Source organism: Rhododendron vialii, chromosome 2a, assembly GCF_030253575.1.
Source record: "Rhododendron vialii isolate Sample 1 chromosome 2a, ASM3025357v1".
In the NCBI taxonomy this organism is placed as follows: Eukaryota; Viridiplantae; Streptophyta; class Magnoliopsida; order Ericales; family Ericaceae; genus Rhododendron; species Rhododendron vialii.
In genome coordinates, this window is record NC_080558.1 from 2389404 (window position 1) to 2399267 (window position 9864).

General features: G+C 37.9%; 1 protein-coding gene across 3 annotated transcripts; it reads right to left on the bottom strand.

The window, feature by feature from the left end:
* Positions 1–2063: 2063 nt before the first annotated feature.
* On the bottom strand, positions 2064–9094 carry LOC131310063 (uncharacterized). 3 transcript variants are annotated; one of them, XR_009195110.1, is made up of 8 exons: positions 7811–9077; positions 6300–6755; positions 5944–6209; positions 5035–5577; positions 4268–4489; positions 3941–4097; positions 3462–3745; positions 2064–2613 (listed from the first exon to the last, which is right to left on the bottom strand). XR_009195110.1 is itself a non-coding variant. In XM_058336874.1 (7 exons), the coding sequence occupies exons 1-6, from the start codon at positions 8802–8804 to the stop codon at positions 3951–3953; spliced, it is 2628 nt and encodes an 875-aa protein (XP_058192857.1). In that variant the 5' UTR covers positions 8805–9094; the 3' UTR covers positions 2064–2613; positions 3941–3950. The 3 variants fall into 3 exon arrangements, 2 of the variants coding, with proteins under 2 accessions (XP_058192857.1, XP_058192848.1); XM_058336874.1 differs by lacking the exon at positions 3462–3745 and having other exon boundaries at positions 7811–9094; XM_058336865.1 differs by lacking the exon at positions 3462–3745 and having other exon boundaries at positions 2064–3231; positions 7811–9004.
* Between the last annotated feature and the right edge of the window lie 770 nt (positions 9095–9864).

Here is a 9864-nt window from a genome sequence, read left to right on the forward strand (position 1 = left end):
GAGGTATGGATGATAAACGAGCCAAGCAAGCCAAGTCGTTAGTTGTCCAACTTAACGAGTTTAAGAATACGTTCGAGCTTAGATTATTTATGAGGCAAGTTGATCTTGAACAAGCTTTAATTGAGCCGAGCATGAGCCAATCTTGAGTAACTTGAATTTATAATTAGTCAAACGAGCCAAGTAGTAACTTGTTCGACCTTGGTTTGAAAACTTAACGAGCTTCAAAAAGTGTTCAAGCTTGGTTTGCTACAGGTAACAAACCAATCTTTAGCCAGGTTTTAACGAATAAACACGAGTTCAACCTTGAATAACTTGGTTCGTTTATCTCCCCTAAGTGGAGAGACAAAAAGGGTGAAAAAGGATTTCCTTATCCGCTTCCCATGCCATCCCCCATCACCGGCGTCCCTAGTTGGCCAGTTTCCTCCTCCTGTGGCAGCCCCCTCCAAGGCAGCGGGGAGGTGTAGATTTGTGACGGAGGAGCAAAGAGAGAGACAGAGGTCCGGTTCAATGGCACCGTGAGCACTCTAGCGTCATTTTGCACTGGGTTGTTGCCACCGCCGTCAGCACATAAAAACCTCCTTAGATCTTTACGACATGAAATTGACTTTGGATGCTGTGAGATGGAAGAATTTGGGTTTACTAAATCTAATTAAGAGAATAGGTAGCCCTGGTCAGAGCACAAATGTAAAATAGAATTCATGCAGCCGACTCCAATTAAATTCATTAGCGTTATGTTTTGACTACGATCAATGTTCACTCAAGAATACTTGAGTTGTTTCGCTTTTCAAATATGTATATTTTGAGGGTCATATTACATGTGAATAATAGTAGCACGTGCATCGAATAGAAAAAAAATTGAACTATCTTTTTTATCAAATGCTTTTGTGTCCATCTGTTTGATACGCGGGGCTGAAAAAAATACCAATGTATTTTTTTTGTCCCATGCATCAAACGGGCATTGTTAAAAGAAACGGGATGGGAGTGGTTTATTCAGCCTCGTTGTAAGGGTATTTCAGAATGAAAAATGTAGAAAACAAATTGGTCTGTTCAGGCTTTTTAAAGGAGTAGTAGATATAAATAGAAAAAAAAATACTCCCTCTTTCCATATTGTTGGTCCTCTGCGAAAAGAATTGAAAATTTTGAATTTAACAAATAAAATACTTCCTCTAATAATTTTTAATATTTCTTCACACCCAATTAAAATTTTCAATTAGATCTTTAATTTAGTATTAAAAAATTTAAAAAATTATGCACGAAATTACTTTTTTATGTATCCCAAAATTTCATTTCTTTTTGCAGAGGACGAACCACATGTGATGGTGGTACAATTAGTCTGTTTAGAACTTACAAAATTTATTCCGAGCGGGCATCACGTGGTACCCACCCGGCACTGAAAAATTTCTCCACAAGAAGCAAGAGGAAAACAGGTGTGAGGTGTGTCATAGGTGCGACTTTTCTATGAAGCAGAGAAGGAGCATCGCCAGCAGGCCCAGCACCACCAACAATAATAGCAACAAACAAAAAAGATAGATACCTGGGTGTTCCTATTCAAAGCAAAGTAAGAAAGATCAAGCAAGAAATGGAGAAGATCAAACACCCATTGCTGGCACTGCAGCCGTCGGAGCCGAGACCAGTTCTCTGGGAGATCACCAGGCAGCAGTGCTCTCGATTGCTGCTGAGATTGGCAGAAAAACCTATCTATGTTGGAAAATGGAAAGTAAGACAGAAAATTTCTCTGATAAAAGGGGGCATCTATTTATTTTTGATGGTTCTTTCTACTTGTTTTCCTTATGTTCTGGGATATATATATATCCAGTTGCACACAGTTGACGTAGGAATTTGTTGAGAACTTCCTTGAACAGGAACTTCTTTTTGCATTCTTGTCAGTTTTGAGCTTGTGTCTCATAACAACAGATTTTGCCGAGGGCTTGAATAATAGCAGTTTCTTCTACCTGGCTTCTAACAAGAATTTCATGGGCTGAATAGCAAGCTCAAAAAAGTGAATAAGTTCTCGTTCTTCACTTTCTTTTTACAAGAATAATCATGGGTGGACATGAATAACATGGTCAAAAAATGAATAACTTCTCTTTCTTTCCAAAATGCAAACAATACAATATTTTTTTTGGGAAATAGATCATTTTATAGCACCAAAACAACGGGGAAAACACTCTTCAAAACAAACTGTACAAGCAACCTAGCTACACTCTACAAAAACTCTGGGAATACCAGGCCCAAAAATTCTACGTGGAAGTTTCCAAAGCTCACACATGCTTTGGTTCTCCACTGAACCACTGAACTAGGAATCACTTTCCAAGAAGAAACACGAGATCTAATGTACTCATCTATACCATCCAACACTTCAGGTGCACATTTAGATCTCCCACCAAAGATACGGGAATTTCTCTCCATCCAAATGTGATAAACTGCTGCAGCCAAGACTAATTTGAAAAGGAGAGATTGAAAAGAATTACCCCTGCAGAAATGAATTGCCCAACTAACTTCAGAATTCCATAGACCAGCCTTCCTTTGAATCTGAAATCTGGATAAAATGACTTCCCAAATGTTGCTTGAATAACTGCAATGAAAGAACAGGTGCTGCAAAGACTCATCAGCCTGGGAACAAAGCACACAAATAGGGTCAACCTCCATTCCCCACTTCCATAATCTGTCCTTAGTGGAAAGCCTTTGAAGACAGGCAAGCCACAAAATGAATGCCCATTTTGGTACATTCCGAGGGAACCAAACTAAAAACAATACAATATTGATACAACTTACTAAAAAGTATGTGCGTAGGTGGATCAGTCAAGAGTAGATATCACTTGTAATGGTTATACAAGAAAAATTATAACTGAATGGGAGGGAATCACCAGCCATAAAATCAGCCAAAATTTTCACGAAATGTACTAGCAAAACATGAAGACAGAACAACATAATATTATGACAGAAGGGGAAAGGAATATTTGATATAAAAGGTATGGAAGATCCATTTAACTTTCCAAAACTTCCAAATTCCTTGATAGTCCATAAGATTGCACATGTAGCTATTAAGTACATAACATCCCAACAATTCACGTATAATTTTGTCCACATTCACATAACTGCAAATTACAACCAAGATAAAATTTTGTCTTGAATCTTGTGAGGGACCGACTTGAAGAAATTGTGAGAACTAGCAGAAATCATTATAGGACTGACTTGAAGAAATTGAAGTCAATTAAAGAGAAGATGCATCTTGAATTTCACGGAAAAACATCATAACCACTATTAGAACATTGGAGAAGCAACAAAATTGAGAAGTAGAAATTATGACGAAAACAACAATGGAATGATTCTCAACTAGTTTCAAAACTTATGAATCATAAAGATGTCAAACTACATAATATAATAATAGTCTGCTTAATCTAAGGCCTGCTGCTGAAAATAGAATACTAGAAACAGGTTTTCATGAATAATAGACTTACAATGGGACCTACGGCAAACTATCTTCAACACTGACGCAATAAACCTAAACAAGCCAAGAGTCTCTTGTGTCTTGGAGCCAAATAGCAAGCAAAACCCCATCGTGCAAAACCCCATCCACAGGAGAGAGAGAGGTGGTGGCGGTGGTGGTGGTGGTCTGAAGCGCTGTAATAGGAAAAACACAAAGGGGGAAAAAGTTTGGCAACTAGAAGTAATCCAAACTACATCGTTTTGGTATTTGGGGGGAAAGCATAAAATAATCCATCTGAAACTTTGGCTTTTCCACCTGCAGCAAACGACATTTAAAGAGTATAAACAGGGGTTTTCGTGATCGCGGGGAACCAAGTGCCAGGTAAAACCCTTTTTGTTGTAGTGTACAATCTCATAAATATTCAAGAAATAAGATAGCAGATGTGCTCTGTAATTTCCAGAATTTGGAAGAGAAAAGAAGAATGCCTTAAGCTATTGAATGTACACATACCAAGGTTGACTTAATTGTGCTGTTGCAGGAGATCACTTATTTTACTATATCCTTCTTCATGGATTTTCAGAATGGTCTCCAATTCACTGATTGACAACGTGTCCAATTGCCAACCGCAAAGAGCTGCTAGGAAATTTGCATCTTTGTACCAATGGTTCTGCCAAATAAATGAAGGCATCCTCAATCTAAATTTCTATTTTAGTTCTATATCTTAACAAAATGATGAGCTAAATATTACATGGATATATGAAGTAACAATGAATATTTAGTATAGCGTGAAAGCATCCAAAACTACAAAATCATGAAAGGAGAAGAGAAGACACAAACCCTGAACGCTTGAAATTCTGCTTCTAGGTTCGCTTTTTCTTCACGTAATTGTCTAATCACGTCCTTTAGCTTCTTAATTTCTTGATCAGATCTTTTCTTCCCACCTTCTATGCTTTTCAATTTTTCACCTAAGGCGTCCTTCTCTATTGCATATCTATTCGATTCCTCCTCCATTCCATTCTTCAGCTGTTTAATTGCATCTTCCTTCTTTCTGAGTGCTTTCTGTACCATTTTTACAAACAATTACAGAACAAAATCAATATTACAAAGTACAAACCTGCAAAGTTATGGTGCAAATTATGAAGGGACGTGCAGGAATGAGCAACCGAGACATTAATAAGGATTCAAACAAATTAAAAACCTTGAAAACGGACTGCATCAAACGATCAAGTTATATGCTTAGTGTTTGCTAACTTAATCATACTTCCATAACCCAAATCTAATGCCTTTTTTAGGCTTACGAACTGACCCCATCGGCCAACAGTTCTAGTTTTACTTTTCATTGCCCACCAGTTTCATGAAGCAGACATCAAAATTCAATATTTCTTATGATATCATTAGAAGAATGAATCCCCATTTGAGCATAGTTCGGTAAACCTACAACTCTAACTATGGTTTGGTCACTCGTGATTTTGCCCCACTAATACCGGAATTTCAAAGAATGTTCTATTGGCATGTGGTTGGATAAGGGAATTCGGAAAACGTTGCAAAAACAGTGAGAAGTTCAATCGTTAAAGACACTCGAGAAAGCAAGTCTTATCCAATACCTTATATTCTTCATTTTTCTGATGTAGATCCTCCTTGTACAATTGTTTCTCGCTCATGAGCTTACTCTCAACTTTTTCCATCTTTAATTTGAGCTCCTTTGAATTTTCCTCCAATCTTTTTGACAATGCAGCATTCTCTTCAAGCTGACTCCGAAGATTTGCTTGATCAGCTTTAGCTTTTCTGGAATCCTCTATTGCCATTTGAACAATCAATCCAGCAACTTTTGGCACTTCACCAGCAAAACATACAAGAATATCAGACAATTTACTTGCTTGTTCAGAATCATTTGTGTGTCCTGTTGCAATCTCAAGCAATTCTTTAAGCATCCTCTTCTCATTAAAACTCTCATCAGTAGACAATTCAAGTAGTGCAGCGTAAATCCTTTTCCCAAGGTGTTGCATTCTGGAGTCTACAGAGAGGGATAATCTTTTAGCCAAGACAGCATATCTTTCCTTACTAGGTCCAGCCTCCATAACCGCAATTGATTCAGGAATATTATCCGGCACATTTTCCCGCAATTCACTGCTGCTGGCAGATAAAGCCTGCGAGACAAAATAAGATAAAAGAAAAAGATGTCGTTAGAAGATTGGTAGGAGATGCAATTTATATAATTTCAACAAAATCTCAAAGGATCGGGATAATGCCACGCTTGTATTTGTTAAGGACACGATTCTTTATCTAGTCTGACATTGTTACCCACAAATGCTTCTTTGACTCATTGAACAAAGGTTATAGTAGTCAATCAACATAACCTATCGTGTCCCTAACAATACAATCGTGGCATTATCACCACCCAATACCATATAACCAAGGAATTATGAAAAGCAAACAAACAAAGAAGGACCTAATTACATGTTTTTCTTAAAACTATCAGACACAGAAATATTTTTTTTTGTTTGCTAACTGACCTGAAAATCTAAGATCTCACAAACGAAAATAACTGTCTCATTTAGAAGAAATCCATTGTTTGATTTCAACACTTCTAGCTCCATTAACTTGACATCATTTCTACCATTTGATGATATTGTAAACTCTTGCTTCACACATCTGTCAGGATTCTCTTGGTTCACTAAAATTATGCAGGAACTGATCAAACAACTCAAATCACGATCACCCAGAAGTGGTGAATGTAACTCCAAGGATGCCCATACGTCAGTTGATGTTAACCAGACCCCTGTAACAATCATTTAGCAAGAAATAAATTAATCAAGCTTTGAAAAAAGTTACATCAATGACGAAAACTAGAATGACTTCAATAACCCACCAATTTGAAGCTCATATCCTCTTGCTTGAAAAGCTTGGCTAATGATCTTTTCAAAATCCCAAAGAGGTTTGAAAGTAGAGAAATTCCGTATCTTCCAAATGTGAAAGCTTAGTATCTTATCTTGAGATAATGAAATTCCCAATTTCCCCAACGTTTTGGTATCCTGAGATAGAAATTTCTCCTTCAGAATGAAAATTTTAGCACGGAACTGAACCCCATCTTCACCAAGGCAGCCATCATCTCTATAGAAGTCCTTGTGAGACACAAAATCCGGCCAACCTATATCTTTTCTACTATTGGAGAACCTGACCAATGATTTCTTCACAAAAGGTTCAGCAGCTAATTTGGGTCTCACAATCGATAACTCAAAAGCTACAAGCCAACTCGAACCATATGAATCGTGGGAATGCTCAACATCAAGGTAAAAAGATAGGTGGCCTGATGGAGGAGAAAGCCCTGTACCAGTAAGCACACATATTCTCATAAGTTATCCTGACCATTTCAGAAAACTCAATAAGCAAAGAGCACGCCACGTTAATTATTAAAACCAATTTTACATGGGGCAAAGTATCAACATATGGAGGAAGGATTACTTATTTACAATCACTCTCATAGCTTACCCTCTCACACTCAGTCTTTCATTTTCTTCACACTAGCACACTGATTTCATATACAGTGCAGTGTGTGTGTGTGTGTGTGTGTGTGTAGATAGAGAGAGAGAGAGAGAGAGAGAGAGAGAGAGCAGTGGCGACTCTAGAAATTATTGGAGATGAGATCATACAAGTATTCAAATTGCAATTGTTCTATAGAGAAATAACGCTGTATCAACAAAATAAAGTCTACCATTTCCAACAAAAATGAGTTTCAAGGATATACATGTAGCAGTGTCCAAGATTTTAATGAAAGATAAGTACTAAATAAATTACTTACAACTCTAAAGTTTGTATATTTCATAACTTTCCCGATGATTCACATTTTCCCAAATTAAAAAACTTAAGCCCTGCGTCAATCAAGCTGAATTCTAAATCAGTTAAGTGTTTGAAATTAAGATTTTGGTGCTTATTGCCATAGTTTATTTGAGAGAGAGAGAGAGGAGTGCAGCAAAAAGATGAGAAAGACTAGAAAGAAGAGGGGTTCTGGAGGGGAAAATTATACAGTGCTGCTGTCTCGTAGTCCTGGATTGAGAATATACTTTGTTAATGGCGACATATTGGAGAAACAACAACAATCATAGTGCACTATTAGTGGTTAAGTTTTTCCCAATGGTGTCAGCCGACCGTATGCTTTATAGACTAGCGTCACCTCTGAGGATGAGGGGAGAGGAAGGTGGTTAGCCCCTTGAAGAGGTGGCTTCATCTAAATGACCTCATGGCTTAGGTTATGGTCTCTTCAAATCTACATCCTAGATGGCTCGACAAACAAACACAGTCATACACCTTCCAATACTGATTCAAATAACATAATGCACAGCTCGAATAACAATAAAAAAGCAAGAGAAGAAACTTCGTTACCTTCTGGATAAATAGCAAGATGAAACATCTTCTCGCCAAGTTGAAAACTTGAGCTCTTGACAGCAACACCATTCTCCTCCTTCTTAAGAACCTCTTTAAGCCTTCCAAAATTTTGAATTAGCCAACGAATATGGGCTGCATATGTTTCTTTGCCTTTCATCGATAGCATCCACTCCTTTCCATAAGAACTCCCATGTTGACGCACTGAGGAAAATTCCTCCCGAGCCCTCAAACACGACAAAGACACAGACAATGCATCCATTCGAAGCCCAGAATTTGCAGTAAAGTTATTAGAGACAATCTCATCACTACGCTGACTGATTCTTCCCCAAGCGTTCGTAACCCACGCTCTATTCTTATATTTTTGGCGGACTGATAATTTAAGAAAAATCCAAGCACCCTTCTCTTTTTGCATTTCCATGCACTCAACACCAATAGCCAGATGATGCATGGTTGCTCGAACCGTCAAGCCCTCTTCAATAGAAAATGGACCACTAAAGATCTTATGTTTCTGAACAACATCCTTAAACAATTTAAAATTTTTTATGTTCCAAATGAAAGAAGGCGATTCAGAATCTCTTTTCTCTTGCTCCAAATCATCTAACAGGACCCTCATATCAAATCTAACGAGTACTGAGCCCGAAACAAATCCCAAGTCAATTAGTTCAATAGATGAAAGGAAAGAGGGAAAAGATATTTCCTCAACGCGTTCATCGCACCAATGGCGAGAAACAGACTTCGACTCGTCTTGGTGAACGATTGTAACATTCACATACAAACACGAATGCACATCAAATTTCTCGGAAAAGAGTACACTCACATAGACCAATCCGTCCGTTGGTTTAAAAACGAGTCGGAAAGAACCTGCTTGAGCGAAAGAGGCAACAGGGCTAGAAATCTCGGATAGGGCTGTGAGGTTCGAAATGGGAGCTCTCCATTCCCCAACGTATTGATCTCTCTGGCGGAGGACATCGGATATCCCTCCTTGAGACATGTCGAAGAAGGGAGCTTCAGCCGCAGGTCCACTGTAACTACCTTCCTCCTACTGCTCCGTGTCCAGCCAGCCCAACATTTTGTATTGTTCCTAGTCCCCGCGCATTACCAAAAGAAAAGACGTCTCGTAAAAACTCCCACAAGGTTCCCCAGTGACTATAGAAGCTCCAGCTATGGTTGTCTTGTCGAAGTTCGGCAAGGCTCTGGGTAGGGTTCAAACGATGACGATGGGTAGGGTTTCAAAGGATCAGGTGTGTTTTGGGAAATGGAGGAGTGTCTGTACTCACCCCATTTTTTTCTTCTTGGTATCCCCACGAATAAACAATTTTACGACTAACTTTTAAGGTACATAGGCCCACCTCGGTCTCGCGCAACGCCCCGTTTTTTCGTAAATTTATACTCCAAGTTACGACGAGTGGTATGAAATTTATTTCGTGTTTTTTTTTGTGACTTTTTATTTAGTTTATTGTCGTAATTTTTTAGGTTAATCGTTTGTATCAACCAGACGAATTAGAAAAGCATAAAAATAAAATGGATCGATATTGAAAAAAATCAAATGAGACAGCATTTTAGATAAATAAGACAGATGTTTGATACTTTTTTCGTCTTTGGCAAACTTTATTTTGCTTTTGATTATAATTTTGTAGTACTTAATTTTTAAACTCCTCTCGTCGAAATACATGATTACTCCAAAACACATGAATCTAACAATAATTAAGAAAAAAAAAGAATAAAACACACAAAACGAATAATATAATTAAATTTACAAGAATGGAGTAGGTAGTGGTCAAAATTGTCAATTCTGAAAGTGAAAACATTGTTTTCACTGCAATTCGTGTGCGACTTTGGGGCCCGATTGGATGGCGTATGTGTTTTGGGTGTATTATTTATGAAGGGGTGATAAGATAGTAAGGGGTATTAGTTAAGAAGGGAGGGCCCACATTGATGTGATATTTATAGATGGTGTATTAAAAAGTAGATTGTTTGGATGATGTATTAGAAGGAATGGTGTATGATGTAAAAAATTGTTAAATGACTCTTTTGCCCTTGTGCAGTCTCAA

Excerpts from the sequence above, each read along its gene's own strand:
- LOC131310063 (XM_058336874.1), bottom strand. The coding sequence starts at position 8,804 with ATGTCTCAAGGAGGGATATCCGATGTCCTCCGCCAGAGAGATCAATAC. Across the intron at positions 4,490-5,034 it reads AGAAAAATGAAGAATATAAG|AAAGCACTCAGAAAGAAGGA; the intron begins GTATTGGATAAG and ends AAAATGGTACAG. Across the intron at positions 4,098-4,267 it reads CAGAATTTCAAGCGTTCAGG|AACCATTGGTACAAAGATGC; the intron begins GTTTGTGTCTTC and ends TTTATTTGGCAG.